Here is a 25,583-nt window from a genome sequence, read left to right as displayed (position 1 = left end):
CGCACGGACTGGAATCGGTTCCTTTTAAACATGGACACAAGACCCCTTAGGGACCTAGCTCTCTCCAAGGGGAGCAGAGCCCTACCCTCCACAGAGTCTAACAGTGCACCAATGTAGGACACCTTGCAGTTGGGCACCAGTTTGGATTTCTCAAAGTTCACCAGGAGCCCCAGGCGTTGGCAAGTGCTAAGTACCAAGCCAATGTCTTGCACCAGCCTAGACTCCGATTCAGCCACGATGAGCCAGTCATCGAGGTACGGAAAGATGGTACAGCCTTCTTCCCACAGGAAGGAAACCACAGGGGCCACACATTTCGTGAACACTCGTGGGGCAGTGGACAGGCCAAAAGGGAGCACCTTATACCGGAAAACCCTTTGCCGGTAAACGAAGCTCAGGTATTTCCTGTGCTCCTCCCGTATCCCCACGTGAAAATATGCGTCCTTTAAGTCCAGGACCGCAAACCAATCCCCTTGCTTCAGTAAGGCGATGACAGCCGCCAACGTAACCATCCTGAACTTGGTCACCTTGAGGAAGGCATTAAGGCCCCTCAGATCTAAAATGGGACGTAGGCCCCCATCCTTCTTGGGGACCAGGAAGAACCTAGAGAAGAACCCCCTTACAGAGTCCTCATAGGGCAATTCTTCCACAGCACCCTTGGCCAAGAGCGACACGATCTCCGCATCCAGCTCGGCCATAGTGTTATTGACAGCAGTCAGGGGTGAACTGCACCTAGGCAGCTCAATGAACTCCAGCCTGTATCCCAGTTCAACAATCGTTAAGACCCATGAGTCAGATGTTATTGACTCCCACTCAGAGAGGAGTGGACTCAGTCTGTCCGAAAATTTCGGGGATATGGCTGGCGCGACCCGTCAGTACTGCCTCCCGGCGCCCTGCTGATCTCTCTGCTGGGCCGGTTGCTGTGACGGACGAGGCTTGAAGGGCCTACGCCTCCTCTGCTGTTGTGTGGGAGGGTAGGACCGTTGCTGGTAGGCAGGATACTGGTGGAAACCCGGCCGCTGCTGCTGGTACCTGCCCTGGAAGTGGTAAGGGCCGGACTGGGGAGCGTACCGTGGCCTGGAGGCGGGTTTGTCCGAAGGAGCCAGACCCAAGGACCTAGCCGTCTGTCTGTCCTCCTTTTTCTTTTTCAGGGTCTCGTCGGTGGACTTGGAGAACAGCGAGTCCCCCTCAAAGGGCATGCTCTCCACCCTGGAACGCACCTCCTGAGACAGGGCGGTCGACCGCAACCAGGAGTGGCGCCTGAGGACCACCGCCGAAGCCATCCCTCTAGCAGCAGTGTCAGCAGCGTGGCTCCCAGCATTCATTTGCTGTTTAGACAGCCGGACAGCCTCCGTTTGCAGCAGGGACACCACAGCCTTCTGCTCAGGTGGGAGGTCTCTGGTATAGGACGCCAACTTCTCCCAGAGGTACAGCTGGTACCCTGCCATGATGGTCTGGTAGTTGGCAACCCTCAGACCCAGCGAAGCGACGATGTACTGGCGCCTGCCCATGGCATCAAGCTTTCTGCCCTCTTTATCGGCAGGCACCGAGGAGTGACCCGACCGTCGGGGGTTGAATTCCTCCGTGACCAAGGAGGAAGGTGGAGGGTGCTTCACCAACGCCGGCCAGGTGCCCTGCTTGATCTTATAAAGCTGCTCGATCCTCTTAGATGTTGGAGGCTGGTCACAGGGCACCTTCCACACCTTCTCCACGATCTCCTCAATACCCTCGAGCATGGGGAAGCCAATGGACGCTGGGTTGTCACCGTATATCCGCTTGAGCAGCTTGTCTTTGGTCTGTGGGGTCGCCGAGGAGATGTCCATCTCGAGGGCCTGGGCCATCCTCGCCATCTGGTCGGCGTAGATGCGGAGGTCCACGTACGGGGAGCCCGTAGATGGCACCAGATCATCAGCCGGCGATGGTTCAGACCAGGATTCCGACTGGTACTCGGCCAGGCTCTCCACTTCTCCTTCCTCGGAACCGTGCTGGGAGTCCTCACCCTGGACTGGAGGGGGAAACCACATTCGCCTCGACGTCGACGGCCCCGGTTCCGACTCGGTGAAACCAGCAGGTGCCCCTTCCCACTGGCAACGGTATGGCGAGGGAAGGTAGGAGGCTTGACGATGCCGGGATGCAGTGGATCGGGCAGATCGAATGCTGTCCCCGGACCGGCGTCGCTCACGACCGACAGCAGGCGGAGATGGACGGGCAGGAGATGGACGGCCCCGATGAGGAGACGGGCTCGGTTCCAACCTCGGCGACCGAAGGGCAGGAGATGGTCGGCACCGACGGCGCGGGCTCGGCTCCGGCCCCGACGAAAACTCTGCGGGCACCGTTTCGAAGGCCATCGGATCCGGCACCGGCACGGAGATTTCCTCTGGTTCGGGGGAACCCAGATGAGGGGAAGGCGTATGAGGAAGCACGATGACCTCCTCCTGGGGAGCGGGATGCGGCGACCGATGATGTTTGGTCTTCTTCTTTTTTGCCGGTTCCGAATAAGACCTCGGAACCGACGCGCTCCTCGCCTTCGAAGCGGACCTCGGTTTCGACCTCTTAGATTTTATAGGGATCGAACCGGTCGTCGGTTCCGACCGGGGACTCGGCACCAGGATCCTCGGTTCCGACGTCGGTCTCGGATCCGACCTGGTGGATGACGCGCTGCGGGGCGGACGCGCCGGACCCTGCGCTGGGGAGGCCGCTCTCGACGCCGAGGCACTCGGGGGACGCGGTTTCGACCCCGACCTCGCGGAGGCCACAGAGCCAGCTCTTGAGCGCCTTTCGGCAGAGGGGCTAGGGCCGGCGTTAGGTAACGGGGTCCCCTCGGACATGACCGACTGCCACAGTGACGAATTCAGTCGGGCCCTCCGATCCTGCCGGGCCTTGTTGGTGAAGCCCTGGCAGATCTTGCAGGCCGACACGTTGTGGGTCTCCACCAAACAAAAGAGGCACAGCTCATGGCCATCGGTTTTGGCCATCTTGGTGTGGCATTGGAGACAATGCTTGAAGAGAGCCGTTGAGGCCATCTTCAGGGGCACGCGAAAGAAGGGTCAAAAAACAGTCCGAGTCAAATTACCGAGTCCACGTCAAAGTCCAAAGCGAGATCTGAAGAATAGTCGAGGTCACGAAGTCCGAAGTCAAAAGCCAAGCAATCAGTTAGAGAAAGGCACGAAGCACAAAAGCACAGAGCAACGAAGCTCACGTTCTCTCCAAGCGGCGGCAAGAAGAGAACTGAGGGAAGGGGCCGTTGGTCGCTGGAAGAGCACGTGACCGTTTGGGCGGGAAGACGGTCGCTGAGGCGCGCGACAAACGGCCCCTTCGGAGCCATGGAAGCTCTAGAAAATTCTCCGGCGGCTGGCCTGCGCCTGCGCAGTCCCCATGTGTGGAGGCACAGAAGAACGAAGATGAACATAAGTTACAGGTATGTTAACCCTGTTTTACTTCTCCTGCTAGTTGTGGTTCTGGGTTCAGAAGAACATTGTTGGTTAGATTAAATATTAATGTCAAGGGGCATTAAGAAGAACAATGTTCTTCTGAACCCAGAACCACAACTAGCAGGAGAAGTAACTCCGGGTTTTAGGAGACTCAAGTGGTCAGAGCAGCTAAGTATTAAATTATCTCAAAGTTTAGCTGACCCTGAATTGGAGGATTTGAAGCTTGCTCTTTCTCTGTCGGGTAAGGAGGCGATTAAAATTTTTCAAGCAATCATCGACCATTTTAAACCTTTCTTTGTTAATGGCAGGCCTACCAATCCTTTACCTTTTGTTAACAATCGCTGGTACGATCAAGAATGTAAAGCGACTAAAAAAGAGCTAACGTCCCTAATGCGTCAAGTAAGACGCAATAATTACGATTCCTTGATGCCTTACCTACTGAAACTTAGGTCCTATTACAAAAACTTAATCAAACTAAAGAAAAGGGACCACGCCATATCCCAATGGACTGAGTTATAACTAGCTGTATTAAAGAAAAATGAAGCCCGCTTCTGGGATATTGTCTCGGAGAAAGAAATTAAAGGCTTAATCTCTTCATTGGTCTCTGGAAAATCACCTGGGGAAGACTTGATTCCCCCAAAATTTTATAAAACATTCCCTGAGTGGTGGTCTTCTGTGTTAGCTCCGGTCTTTACACAAATTAATAAAACTGGCATAATACCACCTGGTTGGAAGCTAAGTATTATCTTTCCCATTTATAAGAAAGGAGACGAAGCAGACCCTCAGAATTATAGACCAATAAGCCTACTTGACATAGCAGCAAAGGTATACAGCAGATACCTATTGCTCAAGCTTAAGGATTGGGTTACTGAGAACCGTATTATTCATCCTCACCAAGCAGGCTTTAGGAAAGATCTATGTACGGTCGATCACTGCCAAACTCTATACCAATTGGCTTATGCAGGTTTAAGTGGACCCAGAAAATCTCTTTATGTGACATTCGTGGCTTTGGCTGCCGCATTTGATTCTATTGACGAATAGACTCTGGCAAAAACTAGCAGAACTGAACATCGATAAGCGGCTGCTGTTTTTGCTACGTGAGTTGCACTCAGACATCTGGGCTCAAATTAGAGTGGGTTTGTCAGGTTCTATGACTAATAAAATCCCAATTCTTAAGGGTGTGAAGCAGGGCTGTGTGTTGGCCCCAATACTGTTTAACTTATATATAAACAACATAGTTGAGAGGTTATCTGGCCCGCAATTTTTTCCACCCTCTCTTGGCAGACACAAAAAATCTCAATTCTGTTATATGCTGATGATACGGCATTGGTATCTCTTACCAAAATTGGGATGAGAAGACAGCTTCAGCAATTAGGATTGTACTGCAAGGAAGAGGTCCTTAACATTAATTTTGGAAAAACTAAAGTCATGGTCTTCAGAAAAAGGGCACTAATCTCTTCCTGGAATATACTGGGCAACCCAATTAATCAATGTAGTTCCTTTAAATACTTAGGAATTACATACAGAGAAAATCTGAATTGGAATGTCCATGTTGCCACAGTTAAAGCTTCTGCAACAAGGATTGTTGGATCTATTTTGAGGGTTTTTTTTTTTACCAAGGGTGGAGTACTTATAGACCCTGTTCTAAAATTATTTAAGAGTAAGGTTATTCCCCACCTTTTGTATGGTGCTGAGGTGTGGGGATGGAAAGAGGATATTATTACCAGTCTTGAAACAATCCAAAATCAGTTTCTACGTAGAATTTTGGCTCTTCCTAAGGGAGCGCCAGTTGCCCTAATGAGAGCAGAAACAGGTCTGCCCTCTTTGAGGGCGTGGGTGCACCTCGTGGTATTAAAATTCTGGGAAAAAAGCAAAGCAGCTGGACCTGATACATCCAGATATCTGTCATTTAATCAAATGCTATCTAAGGATCCGGTGCACCATTGTTTTTTTCGTAATATATTAAACAGATACTCCATCCCTGATGATCTTCTCAACCCCTCAGCAAATAACTCAGATCTCCGAGACTGGGTCTATAAGGGTGATGCCCTGATAGATAGACAGGCAGTCTTGAACTGTCAGTCAGCCTCTTGGTTTAAACTCTTCAAGTGCAATCATTCTAGAGCATCTTACCTAGTTAGTATTGCAAACTATAATCTTAGAGCAACCTTCACATCCCTACGCTTCGAAACAATGCCAACTGCAGTTTTAGCAGGCCACTACAGTAAAATTCCTAAGGACCAGCGCTTCTGTCCCTGTGGAACATCTGCAGTTGAGGACTTACCTCATTATATTCTCAACTGTCCATTGTATATCCAACCTAGGACTAAATTTCTTTTTGAGATGTTGTCCAGCCTTTGTACCCACTCAGACCCTGAGAAGATTGCAATTTTATTAGCTGACTCTGATGCTAACGTATCCCACAAAATGGCTTTATATGCCCTGGCTGCAAAAAAATACGGGCCAATGCTGTACTTAAGGGATAACATTAATATTGTACATTGGGGATTTTTATTGTCTTTACTATTTTAACTGTGTATACTTTTATTGCCCTATATGAACTTGACAACTGGAAACGGTTTAATGGCTGTATCTAGTTTTAAATTTTAACGATTTGACCATGTATCTAGTTTTAAATTTTAATGCTTTTGACCATGTCACATCAATTTTATTCAAACTTGTGTTTCTGTTCTGTTTGTTGTTTGTAACTTGTAATGGCCTATGGCTGTATACAATAAACCTTCTATCTATCTATCTATCTATCTATCTATCTATCTATCTATCTATCTATCTATCTATCTATCTATCTATCTATCTATCTATCTGTCTGTCTGTCTGTCTGTCTGTCTGTCTGTCTGTCTGTCTGTCTGTCTGTCTGTCTGTCTGTCTGTCTGTCTGTCTGTCTGTCTGTCTGTCTGTCTGTCTGTCTGTCTGTCTGTCTGTCTGTCTGTCTGTCTGTCTGTCTGTCTATTGGACCAGCATTCTACCCACTCCCATTGGCTGTCCCTTAGGAGAGATGGAGCTGGAGCCAGTCCTTTCTGTCACAGTTGGGTTGCCAATCTATAGGTTGGGCCTGGGGATCTCTTGGAATTACAGCCAATCTCCAGAGTACGGAGATCAGTTCACCTGGAGAAAATGGCTGTTTGGAGGTGTCATGACTGCCTTTCTGTCATGTAGTTAGATTTTGCCTTAAACCCTCTTCTTCTTACACCCTCTGGGTAGATAATGCTGCCACTAGGAATTATATTCCAAACTAGTTAATTTAAATTTCCCCCTGAATAATGTGCCAAGGGTCAGGCTCCTTCGTGGGACTATGTGGCCATGAGGATAGGAATAGGATATATAGGAATCACATACACTCTGGGGTGGATAAAAAACAACTCACATGCCAAAGAGTGAACAAAAATAAATAAACTTTTATTATTAGATGAAGTGTATTGGTTTCATATTATTTCTTAAGCTTGGTGGTTTTAAAGATAGTTATCTGTTCTTAAATTTTCTTTACATAGGCTCAGTCACCCAAAGTAATTTTCCACACGTTTTCTTTATGAGAATAAACTCCACATAGACAGATTTGTTCAGGCCTTTCCATACAGCTTGCTTGATTTAGACAGATCAATCTCTCACTCAAATATACATAGAATTTCTCTCTCAGGCACATATACAGTTTGCCTGCTTCAGATAGATTAATCTCTCGCTCAAATATACATAGAATTTCTCTCTCAGGCACATATAGTTTGTCTGCTTTAGACAGAATGAATGTTCTTTCACAGACACACCCAGTTCAGGCTTCCACACAGGTTGCTTAACTCAACTAGAATGAGAATCCTTTCAGGCTTCCTCACAGGTTGCCTGTTTTGCCCAGTATGAACACTTTTCTTTCAAACACACACAGTTCAGGCTTCCACACAGGTTGCCTAACTGAATGAGAACCCCCTCAGGCTTCCACACAGGTTGCCTGACTGAACTGGAATGAGAATCCACTCAGGCTTCCAGAGGGGTTGCCTGACTGAACTAGAATGAGGATCCCCTGAGGCTTCCAAATATGTTGTCTAACTAGAATGATTGAAAAGAGTCCGGTAGCACCTTTAAGACTAACCAACTTTACTGTAGCATAAGCTTTCGTGAATCACAGTTCTGTGATTCTTTCGAGAAGCTTTTGAGAATGACAGTTCTGTGATTCTTTCGAGAAGCTTTTGAGAATCACAGTTCTCTTCATCAGAACTGTGATTCTCGAAAGCTTATGCTACAGTAAAGTTGGTTAGTCTTAAAGGTGCTACTGGACTCTTTTCAATTTTGCTACTAGAGACTAACACGGCTAACTCCTCTGGATCTATAACTAGAATGAGAATCCCCTCAGTCTTCCACACAGGTTGCCTGACTGCACTAGAACGAGAATCCGCTCAGGCTTCCACAGAGATTGCCTGCTTTGCCCAGACTGAATACTTTCTCTCAGACTGAATGTTCTCTCTCAGAACCCCAAAGTGCTGCCCTCAGAGTACTGCCACTGTCCAATCAGATTTCACTCCACTCACACTTCTCAACTCCTCAGTCATCAACCAATCACCTCACTCACTCATTCCTCTCTTTCACTCCCATTCTTCATCTGTAACACACCAAATATTTAAAGAAACACACATACTTAAATCATTACTGGAGGGTTAATTTTTTAAATTTTTTAAACTTCATTTATACTCCACCTTTCTCCCCAAAACTGCTTGCCTTGACAGCATTATTCCTGCTGAGCTCCCTCCTCTCCCCAAACCCCAGCCTTCCCATGCTCCACCGCCAAATCTCTGAGGATTTCCCTACCTGGTCACGTTGGGAGTACCCCCGTTTTAGAAACATTGCTTCAGAGAAAGAATTCAGCATTAAACTTCATTGTGTTTTGTGACATTGGGGTATCAGATCTGTGGCTCCTATCTAGGTATGTTTGGAGCACCCAAGGCAATATTATCTGAAAAGATTCTGACAAACTTTTTAAACTACAAAATTGACATAAAACCTAACTATTGTATTTCTCTCACGAAGCTTTGGAGACCTAGTTACTACAGCCAGATTTAAAAAAAAAAAACAGCAACAGGAATTTGGATCTGTAAAGTAGGTTCTTTTTCTCAGACAGGCCTTAAAATCAGTTTCCAGGGAGTTTAAAATAAAAACAAACACACACACACACCCCACCAGGCCGACTAACTTTGTTTGGAGCCATGAGCAAATTTGTGTGGAAAAACTGACAGAAGAGAGCAAGCAGGGTAACCAGGGGTTGGGGGTGTTGTTGGGTTTTTTTTGGCTTGTCATTTCATGCTCAAGGTCATTTGCTGTAGTACAGAAAATAATGAAAGAGAAAAAAGGCTTTTTTGTAGTTTTGGCTGGAAAGTTTGCAAGGATTTGGGTTCAGTTTGTTGTTAAACAACTAGGTAACACTTCCCCCTCCTCTCCTGAATTTTTTCCCTTCTGCGTAACCACTCCCATGAGCTGCTGTTGCCTAAGTTCTCTATCAACAAGCAGCATTTGTATCTCCACCGAAAGCCTGGGATCTGGATTGGGTTACAGGCCATCATTTGCATGAAGAACTGCGACCAGCTGCAAAGTGCTTCTGGAAGACAAATCCTTTGTTAAAGGTAAGAAAATAACAATTACTATTAGAACCAACACGGTAAAGGCAGACATTCCAAGTGTAGCGGAGGCAGTTTCAACAGTCTGCTCTGAACATAAATGCCTTTGAATATAGCTCCAATTTCTTTCACTTCATTCAGAAAATTTGTTTATCTTTCACCCTGACTTTCACAGTGGAATTCAGAATATTCTTTTCCCCTAACCTCTGGGGAGAAGATTCACATGACATGGATTTTGAGGGAAAGGATGAGGAAAAAGGACAGACCCAATGTTGTGGCATTGTCTCAGCCATGTTTTTGTTATGCTTATCACAAAACATCGAGTACTTCATTTAATCCAAAGATTTCATCACCGTTGTAAGAGATTTTGAAAGCAAATCAACACGTGTTTTGGAACTAGCTGATTAGCATAGTATGAAGTGAAAACTAGAAAAATTCCTCAAATCCACTGTTATTTCAAATTTAGCCACTCTGCCTCACAACAAAGAAGATAATAATTGAACTATCTTGCAAGTTTCTAGTACATTTACTTCCAGGCACTCCATAAGTACTATAGATTAATATTTATGAATATTAGCACTGTACTTTTTACAATTCTTTTCTCATTCCAAATTCAATAGCACTTCCCTCACCATCTCTTGGAAGTCTTCTGATGAATTCTGGCATGTTCCTGCTGCTGCTCACAGGCTTGACCCTTTGCATGTCTGATGTAACAAAACAAGAAGAAAGTTCCGATCTTGCTATTAAGGAGACTCAGGGACAATTGAATTTAGTGTGGATGGCTATCCTGTACCCACACATTTATGAGCATCTGTACGAAGGTAACTGGACGTATGCCACTTGCGAAGTGACGCCCAGTGCTCACCTAGAAGCTGGCAAACCACAGGTGACGGGCCGTGTTCTGTTCAAACAGATTTACCCACATGGAAAACTGGAGGCTATATTCTACCTGGATGGGTTTCCCACAGGCACCGACCTAAATGGCAGAGCTATCCACATCCATCAGTTTGGAGACCTCAGCCGTGGCTGTGATTCTACCGGGGGGCACTACAACCCTTTCCAAGTCTATCACCCTCACCACCCTGGGGACTTCGGAAACTTTTACCCTAAAGATGGCCAAATTAGAACATTAATGACCAACCTCCAGGCTACACTCTTTGGTGCCCAGGCTGTTCTAGGAAGATCAGTTGTGATTCATGAGAATGAAGATGATATGGGGAAAGGGAACAATGCAGCCAGTTTAGAGAGTGGGAATTCTGGGAAACGTTTGGCTTGCTGTGTCATTGGATATTGCAAAAAAGAATTGTGGGAAAAGGCCTATGCGGAGCTTCTTCAGATTTAAAAATAAGCATTCAACAGCCAGGCCTAGGGGAAAATCAAACAACAGCTTCACGTTTGCCACAATGGCTACTAAATAATAGGAAATATTTCCATTCTGTAAGCAGATTAGTAGAAAGCAGCAGCCCTTTGTTTGAAAGTTCTTATCTAGGTTTCTTTTCAGCTTCAAAGTTTAGCATCTCACGGGAAGAAATGCATATTTTGCTACTGAGATCTTGAATGGTCCTGTTTGTGTCATTATCTTTTGAAAACCATCTCAAGATCAAGAAAGCAGGAGGAACAAAAAAAGGTAAAAATAAAAATCTTCAACTAAGATGGTGTGCTGTTTTTCTATATACCTGAAATGAAAAAAAGATGTATCCCCCCCGCCTGTCCACTGTTTTGAGGACGGGCTGGCAGGCAGTGATAACGGACTTCCCCTTAGAGCTCAAGTAAGAGTTTGTGCTTTATTTATATTTTAAAACTTCAGATCTGTTATTTTGTTATGCCTGTATTTGCAGGTTTTGCTTCCTTACAGTTTTAAGCTTCTTAACTGGTCTGAGCTATCGTCAGTCCTGTAGCTGTTTCACACTGTTTACATTTGAAACAAGTCTTTACAAGAATATTCCTGGCCTTTTCTTCATAGTAGAGAAATATTTGGAGGTGGGTGCTTGCTTTCGATGCACATCAGGGTTGCATAATGCCATTTGCACAAAATAGATAAGTTTGAGCTTGGGGGAAACTTTTTTCCAGAGTGAAAAATTAGACAAACTATGCCAGGCAACTCAGATGTTGATAAACTGGGGGAGGAGGGAAGATGATTTCCACTTCAAAGTTGTTTTGCTTTTACAATTCTGGGGGGAAAGTTTATGAAAAATTAATAGTGGGTACAATCAACTTATTCATGTCACTGGCATTATCCAGATGTTAAAAAATTATTATTAAAAATCAGTGGGAGTTTTGCCATTGAATTCAATGGAAAGCAACAGGCTCCCATTTTTTAAACTTGGTACATCAGTATTGTAAAATTTGCAATGTAAGAAATTGTGGTTGGCAAGGAACAATACATCCAGAATAGCTTAAGAACAGCCACAAGGACTAGAATTGGAACCAGTGTTAACATTTTTATCCCATCTTTTGTTGTGGTTCAAGTAGGCCTACAGTGTTGTGGAGGACAGCTTGATTAAAATGCCAGCTCAGTGAGTGGCACGGGTGGTGAAAAAGACGAACTCGTTGCTGGGGGTTATTAGTAAGGCGGGGTGGAACAGAAAAAACAACCAATATTGTAATACCCCTGTATAATTCTGTGGTACACGCATCCGATTTTTTTCAACAATGGGCCACATGAGCAGAAATCCTTATCTGCACTAGCTGTATGTATTCTTTATTCATTACAATAGGGTTTTTTTAAAAACCAGACTTTTGGTAGTAAAACAAAAGCAGTCCAAAAATAGGTTAATGAACTTTATCAAGTCAATGAGAGTGCTGGTATCTAAAAGACTATTCTCAAGACTTAGCAGGTTTCTCTAACCTCATGGTTTACAGTACTGGTGATTGCAGTCATTTTAGCCATTTATCCATCTTCAAACAGATCTACTATCAAATACTTGAGGTTAATTTTCAATTTTTTTCCTGCAAGATTCAAACCTAATCAACATTATTTGAAAGTCTGACCCTTCAAGTACATTGACAAGCCCTGAAAAGAAGCAGGAAATATGTCAAGTTGCTGAAGTAAAAAAATCAGTTCAGATTGCATTACATAATATAAGGATAATTACAATTTCAGTGACAATTGTCTGTACTTTTGCCAGTCCTTTTTCATAATGCCACAGTTTCTGTGATGTAATTGTGTTGGAATTAAAACTGAATGGCTAAAAAAAAAAAGTTGCTAAAAATCACAGGCACAGGATCATTTGGCCCATGGACCACATACTGGATACCCACCCATATGGCTTCTTTGGGAATAAATACTGTGCACAGTTCTGTTTGTCATATATCAAAAAGGAAATTGTAGAGATGGGGAAATGGAAGAGGGCAACAAAAGATTAAGAGGGTGGAGAACCTTTCCTGTGTGGAAAGGCTAAAGTGTAGAAATTTTTGGTTTAGAAAAAAGTCAACTTTATAGAGATTTCTAAAATTATACATTGGGTGTGGAGAAAGTGAACATATTTCTTCCTCTCCCTTAATACTAGAACTTGAGGATACATTGATGGGCAATGGATTCAAGACAGACAGTGAGCAATTAAACTGTGGAATTCACTGCAAATGGATGTAGGGAAGTAGCTTCATGGAGGATGAGTCCGTCAATGGCTGCTTGCCATGGTGACTAAAGGGAACCTCCGCATCTGCTGAGTACCAGTGCTAGAAGGCAAAATCATATGAAGGACTTGGCCTCTGTTAGCTCTCCAGGGAAACTGGTTGGCCTCTGTATCAAATGGACTGGATAGACTGCTGGTTTGATCCAGAAGGAACCTTGTTCTTATATACGGGAGGATGGCTTCTAAATTAAAAGCCCACCTCTGGCTTCAACCTTTCTGGCTACAACCCGATAAAGCTGTGTACACAAACATCAGATCGAACTGTGTACTCTGCTCCATGGTGGACAGAAAAATTAGTTGCCTCTGAATATCCAGCACTTCTCCTCGTGTCATTGTGGTATTAGAAATCTCTTGGAAAGGAACCAGGGAAAATTGATAGTCTCCAACCCACAAACTGATAACATCTTTCAGAGAGTCTTATGAACTACTAATCAATGAAGGCAACACAAAATATAGATAAATATTAGGAAATTTCTTTATTGCAGCTGAATATACATGACATTACTTGACAAAAGGAATACATTAAAAGCGATCAATATAAACTATATTTAAAGTAATGTAGTAATCGGTAGCTGCATTTCAAAAATAAAATCTTTTAAAGACTGAATATGTTTGAACATTACCCTTACCTATTTACATTCCTGAAAATACAAGAGTTAAAGAACTTTTCATTATACAAATTACCATATGCAAAAAATTTGTCTTGATTACAAAAGAAATAGCCTTTTCTACAAAAAAGATACTTCTTTTGGACAAGCTTATGTAGAACTGAAGGGTTTATTAAGCCCTTCTTGAAAGCAACCCAACTCAAAATCCTGAAAAGGGAACATTTGTTTTTTCTACTGTTAATTGACTTTTGCAGAAGGATGCAAAGTAAGAGAATGATAGCAAAAGAAAATACAAAAGGAATCTAAATTTCTGAAAAATTTTCAGCCTGTGCAATAGATAAAATCAAAACTAGGAGTGCCTGCTACAGCATGCTTAGCCAGAGGACAAGAAACATCAACCGAGGACAGCACATACCATACACTGACTTATTTCCATATTTAGCCCACATAAGGCAATACCTTTTCTAAACAACTGGTTGTGTACCTACCCACACACACCAATATTAACTTTTGCCAGTAGGATTCACTGGACCAAGTGCCAAAGTCGTCGTTAACAGTCACAAAGGAAAATGGAGGGATGATCTTCTCCCGCAAAGGTCCCAGGGTATGATGTGTCCCTGTGTGCTAATTGTGTAGAGACAGACAGACTGCCCTCCACGAGGTCCCTCCCTATATGAACACCAGGCCATGCATCAGCAGGACAGAGGCAGGCTTTGTCTTCAACTAATCCATGTTTTTATTTTCCTGGAGGAATTAACAGCAGCCTTTCCCTCATAATCAAGAAAGGGGTTTGGGGGCCATTTATGTGGGGGTTAGACACTGTCCCTCTGAGGCAACACCACAGTTAGGGTTAGGGTCAGGGCAGGTTCTCGTCATAAATGTTTGTTTTGTCCCGGCTCAGAGCTCATTCTGAATAGCACCATCTCCGTTTCTATTTTTGGTCACACTAAATTGTGCTGGAATGTTGCAAACTGACTTTTCTTATCTAAATTGACAGATCACCTCCGTGATGCGAGGGAAAGCAGTTCCACAATCCAAAGTGCTTTCATGCCACCAGAGACAAAGGGACTAAAGATTGCAATATACACAGCTCAGGTCTTAAGCGATACTGCCATTTATTATCTCTGGCCACTGGAAGAAAAAAAAAATTATAGCAATGATTCTATTTATGGGGCTTTTCATTGGTTCCTGTCAGGAGTTGAATGAATATAGCTGTAATATCATTCATAATTGTTCAGGTGGCAATCAAAAACATTAATATGACCACTCTCTGGGATTCTGATTAAAGCTAAGTTTCCAGGAAGAGAAAGAGGGAAGCATCAAGGTATTGGAGACTTATTGGAGCCTCTGCAATAAATAATGTCAATAACATTGTTCTTAAATAGACACACCAACAATATTTATACTTAAGTTACAGCCAAACCAAATGGTCTAAGAGACACGGGGCTGCTGCCACTCCATATCTACCTGTCTCACATCGTTTATTAGCAGGAAATGCCATCAGGTCATTCCACATGACAAATTAAAAGGAAGAAAGGTAAAAAAAGAGACAGGTTGGCAGGAACTTAATGTCCCTTATAATGGCCATTTTCACACTGCTTACCGGCCACGGAACATTGCGCCAAGCTCCCAGAACAGCCGTTCTCGCGTGAAATCACGCCACGAAGACGCTGTCATTCCAGGAGCTTGGCACGATGTTTTGTGGCCGGTAAGCAGTGTGAAAATGGGCAATGTCTATTTTGGCCTTTAGATGTTTAAGGAAGCCTCCGGACTGAAAGGCAGGCCAATGTGTAGCTGCCAAGAATAAACGCACAAGAATAATTAGAAAGACAAAGGAACAGAGACAAAGTAAAGCCAGAAGAGAGTTTCTACTAACCCAGTTACAGTATCAGGCTGTGGTTCTGAATATCTTAGGCAGAAAATCCAGAGCATCCGGATAAATCAGGTTCAGATCTCCCAGAACAGTATTCCCACATAGCTATACTGACTGATACATAGCTTTATTGTAGGGGAAGGGAAGAAGGGAACAGTTTCTGGGGTGGATTTCAATGACAGCAAGGAAATTAAATGAGCACTTACATTGATATAATCACAAATGAAAGCAGGGGCTGTATCAGAGCTGCAGGTCACCAAACGATCTCTTGCTGGGTAACTGAAGTGTAAACTACAAGGACTCTAACACAGGAGCGCAGGCTCATCACGATTATGCTAATAGCTAGATGTACCATTTTGGGGTTAGCTTCTATTTGTTTTTACACATATAGAAACTCAGATTTAGTTTTTCACAGAAACAGGGCTGCTGGAAACTCCATACAGTTAAGCGAAGCAGTAGGATCCAAACCCATGATCTTTCCAACTCACTGAAACCCCTGAGCGCAAATGTCAATGTTTCCAGTGACACAACTGGGCTTTGGACCAGTCCACAAACAAAATGCACATGGCCGCTCTAACTCCATTGCTTTGCAGAACAACGGCCATTCATATTGTGATCTTCGTTTACACAAAGCTGTGCTCTTTTCTTAACTACTTTTCCACACCACAACTTCATCAGCATTAGCTGCAGTCCTTATCAGGCAGTGACAAAACCAGAAAGAAATATACATCTTGAAATGAACAGTGGGATGTGGAATGCCTTATTTATGATAAGCAAAATTCCTGAACTTCATATTCATGAGTTTAGTGCATATTCATTACTCTTCCTACTATATCAGTTTTGTCATTCCTATAACAACAAATCGAGACAATAAGGCTATCTGTTATTTTACCAATAAACGCATGAACGCTGTGCCGAGTCGATAACATTGTCAGCCACTCTATCAATAAAAGCAACAGTGCCACAAAAAACAAAAGATAACGTAATCTCTCCCCTCCCCCCCATGCACTATGAGAAATGAAATTATGAAGCTAATAAATGATTCAACTTTTTTTTATTAATGCAGGAGACAAAAGCCTTTAATTTGAAACAAACCAGTGTTGTTCAAAAAGGGTAGGATGCAAACAGGAGAATAGTGCAATGCCCAAGAGCATGGGAATATTCAAGGAACATTTCAGAGAGAATTCTTTTCATGTTTGGAGCATATGGAAAAAGTAAGAGTTAGATGCAAGCTTTCTGGTTCTGAGAATATAATATGCTCAGGTCATAACATTCCATAACCTTTGGCTTGATTCCCAGAAGAGGCCTAAAAGAAACTTTCTGAGCTAGAAATTCCTGGCTTGCTGTAGCAACTTCTGGTTATGACAGGTCTCTCAGTCAGCCAGAGTTTCTTATTCCAGCCTTATCACCACTTGGATTTCCTTGATTTTCTATAGTATGGCAAGAAAAAATCCCCATGCTGGAGAACAGGGATGCTCTAACATCTTCTCACCTATCAGTACCAGTAACGGCTGTGGTCATCCTGAGGCTTCCAACCACATGGAAAACAGGGTTGCGCTTAACTGTAACTGTTGTTCATCTAGACAGATCAAGATGGGTAGCTGTGCTAGTCTGTCTGTAGCAGTGGAAAAGAGCAAGAGTCCAGGAGCACCTATAAGACTAACAAAATTTGAGGTAAGGTATGAGCTTTCGTGAGCCACAGCTAACTTCTTCAGATACCAGGTATCTGAAAAAGAGAGCTGTGACTCCCAAAAGCTCACACTTTGCCACTAATTTTGTTAGTCTTATAGGTGCACCTGGACTCTTGCTCTTTTCTACTGGTATCTGAAGAAGTGAGCTGTGACTCACAAAAGCCCACACCCTACCACTATTTTTGTTAGTCTTATAGGTGCTCCTGGACTCTTGCTCTTTTCCACTGTTATTCACCTAGGGACTGCACTTGCACGAGCCGGCTGCTCAGGACAGGTTTTTCTTAGCTTTTGGGCTACTGAGGGGCTACACTGAAGACCATCGATGAGCCTATTTTACACCTCCTTAAAGAACAAGTGTCTTACCAGAAGACTCAGCCAATTTGCTTGTTCAGTTAGTATTTTGATCTTAGCAACACCTGCTATCTAGCCAGGCTGGCTGACAGAGTTGGGTCTGCCACTATTTCCAATGAGAACCCAGCCCTTTTGGAGTTTCTGACAAGCTGATCATAATAATGTGCAGCTGGTAGGTATTTATTTTGTCAAATAAGGGCTCAATACAAGAAGGATTTCCCACTTCTTGTAAGCGGCATTGTTAAATTTGGATTAATCCTCTCTTCAATTGGTTTTAAGTTCTAGGAGTGAGAAATGAACATTTACAGGCAATTAGGTTCCCAAGCCAGCAGGAAAATTGCCTCTATGGCTGGAGGCCCAGGCCAGCTCCACAGCTGCTGAGATTGTTTCCCGTTTTGGGGGGGGGGGAAATCCCAGAAAGCAGCTCTCCCTTTTAGTTCAACAGCTGCAAAATAACAGCCGCAAATATTCTGCAGCCATTGTCCTACCAGGAACAAGCAAGCACCGCTTCAGCATCATGAAGACTGAGCATCACAAAGCATCACAAAGGCTGCACAATCATTCACTTGGCCGGCCCAGGAGGCCTCCAGATGCTTTCCCACATGGACAGCAATTGATTGCCACTGTGGGAAGGGTTTTAAAAGGGGAAAATGCGTATCAAAGAGGTTCACTTCAGCTACTATCAACAAGGCTCCGAAAAGGAAAAGGGACGTTTATTTTCCCTCTTCACCAGTGTACGCTTAATATTGCCCAAAGGAAAACAGAGTATACGAAAGCCTCAAACTCTTCCTTCTTCATGTTCTAAAGAGGCTATTTCACAATGGAGGAGCCAGTCCACTCATAGAATGCATGGCCGCTATTTGATACCATGCAAAACGTGAGCCAAGGCTTGAGGAACCAACAGCCATAGGAAAGCCAAGATATGAAGCTGCCAGGACAGCAGTTATGCAGCCGACAGAGGGAAAAGACAGTTTTGGTTGGGGACAGGGCAGGAAAAGGGACACACGCACGCACGCACACACAGACACACGGATAAGGGAGACCTTACCCACAACTGGAGAAAATCAGCACACACACACAGATCCCTGTCACATGACTTTTGTACCTCTGTAGTTATTCTGGAAAAAAAAAACTTGTTCGAGAGCAAAACCAAGCCTTTGGAAGTCTAGACTTTGACATGTGGCGAGACAACATGCGCATGAAGCATCCTTTATATCATCCTTTATATCAAGACACCTTTTAGTTTTGTGTTACTCTATGTAAATTTGAGGAAATATACAGAAACAAGACTTTTCCTGATCAGAGCTTTTAAACGGCATCCTTTCTGATTCCTTATCTTAGCCAAATGCTAAATACTTTCCCCCCCTCTTCCTCATGGCTATATATATATATATATATATACTAAAGAGATGGAGATATAACTGCCATGATAAAACAGAATGCGGTGCCAAATCTCATTATGCTCCATTATATCGCTCCAACTAGTAATGTTAATCATGGCACATAGTAGAGGCTGGAATTTTTGAAAGCCATCATTGCGTTCCTGCTCCGTTTTGATATTGATTTAGGTGGACTAGGGGTCCCCTTGAGGACTAGGGGAATACATGCCTTCCGCAGCACAATTCATAAGGAGTCCTGGCCAAGTGGGGTCTCTCCCACAGCCCCAGGGGAATCACCTGGGATGTAACTTAGACTTGGATTCGGAAGAGTGAGTTCTTCGGACTCTCTGTCCTTCCCAGTGTCCGAACTGTACCCATTTTGGTCCTTTGCGGGGCTTATGTCCTCAGCGTCGCTGCCTGAGGTATCACAGTCCTCTTCTCCCCGGGACTGATTTTCATCTGCATTGCCAGGCTCTGTGGAGTCAGAGAGGTGGGGGCTGGATGAGGGGGACTCTCCTTCAGAGAAGCCACTGAGCTCTGGCGGACCTGCTGCCTGGCTCTCCAGCCGGCATTCTGTTCTGGTCTCTTCCAGCTCCACAGCTGCCTGTACTTCTGTCAGCTTAATGACTTCATTCCCAATCCTATTTGTGTTGTCTTCGTCAGAAGGAAACTGGGGTAATGACCGATGAAAATGACTGGATTTGTTGCAGTTGTCTTGGTGGGTGCGCAGTTCATCAGAAACAGTGGCTGTTTTCTTTGGCAACATCAAATCTGTCTTAACAGCATATGTTTCCTTCAGTTCCCATGCTTGTCCGCCTAAAAAAGAGAAATGGGACAGGATTGCACATCTGTGGATATAATACAGAGTTTAAGGATCTGGCTTAGCTGGCTCAGCGACAAGAAACATACACATAATGAATTAATTTTCAGGAAGGCTCAGGGTCTAACCATACATTACATTTTGCCCTGCCCTCCCAGGTCCTTGCAAATGTGTACTGTGATCCAAATCAGCCCCGCATATTTCTGGGATTAAGTTCCCAGCACAAAATGCACAATATGTGTAGACCTGGACAAAACATAATGTGTAGTCAGCCCTTTCATTTCAGATGTGCAGAGGACGTGGAGAGAAAGGACGAGTAACTTACACTTCATCTTTTATGCCTTCAAGGCTCATCAGGGAGACGCAGGAACAGTGCATGTATCTTCCCACAAGGGAACCTGTGCTTCTGCACCACATCATAAAGTCATCACAAACCATACCAACTCAGAATTCAGATGTGGACATCGCGTTTTGATTGCTACCCTCCAGCTCTACTGATCTCTGCATGTAAAAAGACAGCCAACCACAGAGGAAAAGTTCTAGCTTTCCACACTGCGGGGGCATTTTGAGTTGGAGGAGCTGGCCAGTAATTCTAACCCTGCACCTACACTGTTAAGAGGCACAGTCCTCATGAGCCCAGCGCCCCCTCCCATTCTGAATTGGTCCTTTCCTGTCCTCCTAACATGTATAAATGCCTGAAGCTGCTGAGATTCCCAGGAAGCTGAATTCTGTACCAGCGAACGGATTTGGTGATTCCTCCCCCCTCGACCCCCCCCACACACTTTGCTGCTTAGCTGCAGCATCAACATACCAGAGCTTATTAGTGTGCTCTTCCTGCACAATTAGCTACTAGGGGGATTATGGAAAGGCAGAAAGCACCTCTGCCTTCCACAGACCAAAGGTCTGACTCAGTAGAAGGCAGGTTCATAATGAGCACAATCCAGCCAATACTGAGCATTTTTTATGTTAATGGGAGAACTGTGCAGAAAAGTTGGTCTTGCTGCACGATTCATTGCTATCTGCAAACTTTTCATGACACATTTATTTCTGGATGAACCAGCTGAACTTAAAAATGTTTAAAGATCTACATTCAACTTTCCCACTGAAATAAAGATGCTTAATGTTGGCTGGATTGTGCCTTTTATTAAGCGACAATATCATACATCAAGTCTATTTGGTCTCACTGGCTCTTCTCGGGGTCTCAGGCAGGGGTCTTTCCGGTCTTTTTATCAGGGATCCTTCCCACAGGAGATGCCAGCAGCTGAATCTGGCATGTAAAGTTACTGAGCTGTGGCCCATCATTTTCCTTTTATCATGGGCTGGATCCAACCAGCTTTCCTGCTGGCGGGAAAGGGAGGAGGGGACCCCCTATAACCTCCCAAAAGGTTACACTGGGGCTCATGGGACCTGCAGGGACAAAAGCCACGTGGGATGGTGAGTGAAGTAAGGTGGGGGACTGGGGGACACCAAGTGAAAAATCTGGCTGGATCTAACCCTGTGTGTTCTATTTCCCTTCCTCTATCCACGATCTCTCCCACCACACTATTCTGACAATACTGACAATTATTGGGTTCTGAACGGACTATACAAAACGAGTAGCTTGAATATGCAGAAAAACAACAGTTTTCATATTTTTAGATAAAGAATTGATACAAAATTTGGCACTGTATATGTGTATACACTTAATGAACTTCTTCAAACTTCGTTTTTGACTACGGGAGAAAAGAAAACCAGTTGACCAAGTTCATGGAATCAAATCAATCTTGCAGTCAGATTTTATCTGACATTGTGAAAGCTTTAAAAAAAAGACAGAAAAAAACCCATGCTCTAATCACTGTGAAGAACTAGTACAAAGAGTTTGCGATGCATCACAACTGCCTGAATAAGAACCAAAACTGTATGAAATATGTACACAGTTTGCATTAGCGGCCATACCTCATAGTATTTTTAAATGCATTTAATTATTTTATAGCCAATGTACTGCCCATCTAGCACACATGTGTACAAGCATGCACACACGCACACACACAAAGAAGAAGGAGGAGTACCGGCCCCACCAGAAATCTCAATCAAACCTCCAATCAATTGGCAATTCTACCCCCAACCTTAGCCCACAATTACCCAATGGACAAACATGGTTATAATGTTTATTTATCTACTTTATTTATACCCCACCTTTCTCCCCAATGGAGACCCAAAGTAGCTTACACTGTTCTCCTCGCCTTCATTTTACCCTCACAACAATCCTGTTAGGTAGTGTCCGAGACCCGGCTCGGGGGCCTCGGACTCCACAGACCCCCACCCCCCTGTGGCAGCCTCTTCCACGCCCGGCCACCTACCTGGGGGTCGGGGAGGGCGCGGGGAGGGGGCAGTCGGGGAGACTCCAGGGGGCGGCGGGTGGCGGGGTTCGCACTCACCCGAGGCGCCGACTGCCGCCGCCGCCGCCGCGCCGCAGACCGGAGCTCCGGGTCGGGCGCCACCGGCCTCGGGGGCCCGGCGGGGCGTCGAACGGAGCGGCCCTCACCCTCCCGAGGCACCGCCCGCCGGCGCGCTGCTCGCGGGCCCCTCGGGCCGGCCGCCAACGGCCCCCGCGGCGCCGCAGCGACTCCGGCGGCGGCCTGCAAGCCGGCACGGGGAAAAGGCCGGAGGCAGGTTGCGCCCGGCCGGGCCGAGCAGGCGAGCGCTGACGCAGGCGCTCTCGGCCGGCCAGAGCACGCTCCCACCCCAATGGAGCGGGGAGAGGGAGGGAGCCGACAGCGCCCAGCGGAACGCCGGGACAGAGGCGGGCTCGGCCACGCCGGGCCGGGAAAGGCCCCGCCAGCTGTCCATCAGGGAGGGAGAGGGCAGCCGAGGGAAGGGGGCGGGAAACCCTCACGGAGCCCACCAATGGGCTGGGGCCGGGTGGGGCCGGCGGGCGTGGCCACACCTGGCCCAGGTGGTAGGAATGGCCCTGGGTGGGGGCGCTTGGGATAGGGGGTGGAGCTAGAGGGGGAAAGGGTATTTAGGAAGGCTCCTCAGGGTGGTCGAGGAGGAGAAGGAAGCCGGCTGCCCTGACGCTAAGGCGCAGTCGGCTGGGTGGAGCCACGTGCTGCCTGGATCCCCAGAGCAGACAAGGGCCGCCCATTTCTGAGACCGCCTGGGAAGGACCCTCCGGCCCCGGGCCTAGCCTTGGCGCCCCGACGCTTGCAGGACGGACCCGCCGAAGGAGCCCCCCCCCGCGCCGCCACCAATCCCGCCAGGGGGCGCCCCAGGACCTGACATTGTGGTGGAGAATGCAGGCATCGCGGATCCTGCCGTGAGGCGCCCGCGGCCGCACCTCCCAACCCCGCCCGGCTGGCCGGGGACCCGAGCATACCTGCGCCCCGCGACCTTTCGTCCCTCCACCCCGCCGCCCGACTACACCCCAGCACCAGAGCCCGGCCCGACGATGGACCAGGCCGCCGCCGGAGCAACGGGCGGGGCCGGCCAGCCCACAGGCCCATCCGCGCCGGACCTTGGCCAGCTGGGCCAGTGGATGGCCGAGCAGCAAGTGCGACTCCTCCGTGACTTGACCGCACAGCAACAAGAGGCGCAGGCCACCCTCCTCCGCGGCCTCGCCCAGGCCCTTGGGGCTGGACCGGTGGGACCCGCCCCAGGACTTGGGCGGGGGGCCCCCTTTCAGCTGACCAAGCTGGGTGAAAACGACGAGATCGACGCCTATCTGGAAGCGTTCGAGCGAACGGCGGAGGCCGCCCAGTGGCCCCGAGGTCAATGGGCGTTTATCCTCGGACCCTACCTGACGGGGGAAGCCCAGGCAGCTTTGAAGGCCCTGCCAAAGGAAGAGAGTGCAGACTACGCGTGCCTGAAAGCCGCCATTCTCGACCGGTACGAGGTGACTCCGGACTCCTACCGGCAGCGATTCCGGGCCATCACCTATAAGAAAGTCGAACGGCCCCGAGCCCTGGTCAACGCCCTCCGTGACACCGCCTACCGCTGGCTGCGACCGGGCACGGAAGGGGAGAAGAGGATCGTGGACCAGGTTATCCTGGAGCAGCTTCTCAACATCCTCCCCCCAAAGGCACGGCATTGGGTAGCGTGCAGCCGCCCGGGGAGCCTGAAGGAAGCCACAGCCCTCCTCGAGAACTTCGCGGCAGCCGCAGACCCGCGAGAGGCAGCCCGAGACCCCGGATCGAACGTATGGGCCAGCGGACCCTCACCACGGCCCCAAGAAACCTCCCGCTCGGGACGCGCCAGATCGGGGAACCGAGAGGGGCCGGGCTCGAGGGGTGGGCCGCCCCGACCCCCTCCCCCCGGGGTGGGCCGGGAGGGGGGCTGGAACAGGCCAGCGCTGACCCCGGGACCGGAGGTAGGGCCCCGCATGGGACGGGAACCCGAAGAGAAGGGGCCTTGCTTCAAGTGCGGCCAGAGGGGGCATTTTATCCGGGACTGCCCCCTGATGGAGTGCGACGCCGGCTGGGAAGGATCGTACCCGGCGATGTCCCGCCCCCCACGACCGCCTCCGCTGCTGCTGATGGTCGAGGTGGCCGGCCGTCGCCTCTCCGCCTTTCTGGATAGCGGCAGTTCCGTTTCTATGATACGCACTCGCCTGCTGCCCCCAAACCTGCCGGTGCTGCGCTCGACGGCGGTCGCCTGCCTCCACGGCCACTCAGAGACGTACCCGGTGGTGAGGGTCCCCCTGACGTGCCGCGGCCAGACCTGGGAGGTAGAGCTGGCCCGGGTGCCGGCCCTACCTTACCCCATCCTGCTGGGACGCGACACCCCGAGCTTCCACCTGCACCTCCAAGCCGCCCGAGGCCCCGAACAGGCCTTGCCGTTGGAAGCTACGGCCGGGGACGACACCACTCAACCGGGACAAGCCCCTCCGCGGCAGGATTGGGCAACCGACCCGGAGTTCGTCGCCCACCAGGCGGATGACCCCTCCCTCGGAGGCCTCCGTGATACGGTCGCGGTGAGTGAAGGGGTGGTGAGGGATGCGAGACGGGCGGGGCGAGTCCCCCGGATCATCCAGGACGGGGGCGTGTGGTTCCGCGTCACGACAACAAGGGGTAGCGAGGTCCGGCAGCTCCTGGTCCCACAGAGGTATCGGCCGACGGTCCTGGCCCACGCCCACGACCATAGCTGGGCCGGCCATCAGGGAGCCAGCAACACCCTGGCCCGGGTGCTAACTCGTTTCTTCTGGCCGTCGGTGGCCCAGGACGTGAAAGACCATTGCCGGACCTGTGACGTCTGCCAACGGACCTCCAGCCGTCCTCCACCACGGGCCCCGCTGTCCCCCTTGCCGGTAATCCACGTTCCCTTCGAAAGAGTGGCCATGGACTTCGTGGGTCCCCTGCCCCGGACTGCCAGGGGGTGCCGGTTCCTGCTTGTTCTGGTCGACTACGCCACCCGGTACCCCGAAGCAGTTCCCCTCAGGACCATGCAAGCGCCCGGGGTGGCCCGGACCCTGGTGCGGTTCTTTGCCCAGGTGGGCATACCTCGAGAGCTAATCACCGACTGCGGCACCCCGTTTACGGCCTCCGTCACCCGCCAACTGTGCCGCACGATGGGGGTGCGGCAGATCTTAACGTCAATATACCACCCCCAGACCGACGGCTTGGTTGAACGGTTCAACCAGACCCTCAAGCAGATGCTGCGACGACTAGCTCACGACCGCCCGACCCAATGGGACCTCTTTGTCGACCCGCTCCTATTCGCCGTCCGGGAATCCCCCCAGGCGTCTACGGGTTACACGCCCTTCGAGTTGCTGTATGGGCGCAACCCTCGGGGAATCCTGGGGGTGATGGAAGGACTGAGGGACACCCCGTCACCCCGGCCGGGGCAACCCGCCTCTGAATACGTCCGGGACTTGCGGGAGCGACTGGAGACAGCCCGAACCCTGGCCGGCCAAAACCTGGAGAGGGCCCGAGTGGCGCAGAAAACCCGATACGACAGGGGCACCCGGTTAAGGACCTTCCAAGAAGGGGACCGGGTCCTAGTCAGTCGCCGTGTGTTCGGGCCCCACCACCCAGGTGACCCGTGGCAAGGCCCCTTCGTCATCAAGAGGACGCTTGGACCCCAGTCCTATGAGGTCCAGTGTGGCCCGACCCCCCGCCAGGTCAAACGCCTGCACGTCAATGACCTGAAGGAATGGCGGGACCGCCCGCAGAGAGAATGCCAGCTGGCCGATGACCCCTTCGACCCACC

At 48.1% G+C, this 25,583-nt stretch overlaps 2 protein-coding genes across 2 annotated transcripts in view; one reads left to right on the top strand and one right to left on the bottom strand.

Annotated features, from left to right (window-relative positions):
• The first annotated feature begins 8,869 nt into the window (after positions 1 to 8,869).
• SOD3 (superoxide dismutase 3) lies at positions 8,870 to 10,694 on the top strand. The gene is made up of 2 exons (XM_054999512.1): positions 8,870 to 9,049; positions 9,664 to 10,694. Exon 2 carries the CDS (start codon positions 9,696 to 9,698, stop codon positions 10,383 to 10,385), a length of 690 nt encoding a protein of 229 aa, XP_054855487.1. The 5' UTR covers positions 8,870 to 9,049; positions 9,664 to 9,695; the 3' UTR covers positions 10,386 to 10,694.
• Positions 10,695 to 17,001: 6,307 nt separating this feature from the next.
• The window catches only part of CCDC149 (coiled-coil domain containing 149), a 126,269-nt gene continuing 117,687 nt past the window's right edge, over positions 17,002 to 25,583 (bottom strand). Inside the window, exon 12 of the mRNA XM_054999569.1 lies at positions 17,002 to 19,396. Coding sequence (XP_054855544.1) covers positions 18,825 to 19,396 — 572 coding nt within the window. The 3' untranslated portion in view covers positions 17,002 to 18,824. The remainder of the gene's footprint in view (positions 19,397 to 25,583) is intronic.

This window comes from Eublepharis macularius, chromosome 15 (genome assembly GCF_028583425.1).
Source record: "Eublepharis macularius isolate TG4126 chromosome 15, MPM_Emac_v1.0, whole genome shotgun sequence".
Taxonomy (NCBI): Eukaryota; Metazoa; Chordata; class Lepidosauria; order Squamata; family Eublepharidae; genus Eublepharis; species Eublepharis macularius.
Note: the sequence above shows the minus strand (reverse complement) of the source record. Positions and strands in the feature narration are given on the sequence as shown.

Bases quoted from the DNA above. Each gene is read 5' to 3' on its own strand.
- SOD3 (XM_054999512.1), top strand. From the start codon at position 9,696: ATGAATTCTGGCATGTTCCTGCTGCTGCTCACAGGCTTGACCCTTTGC.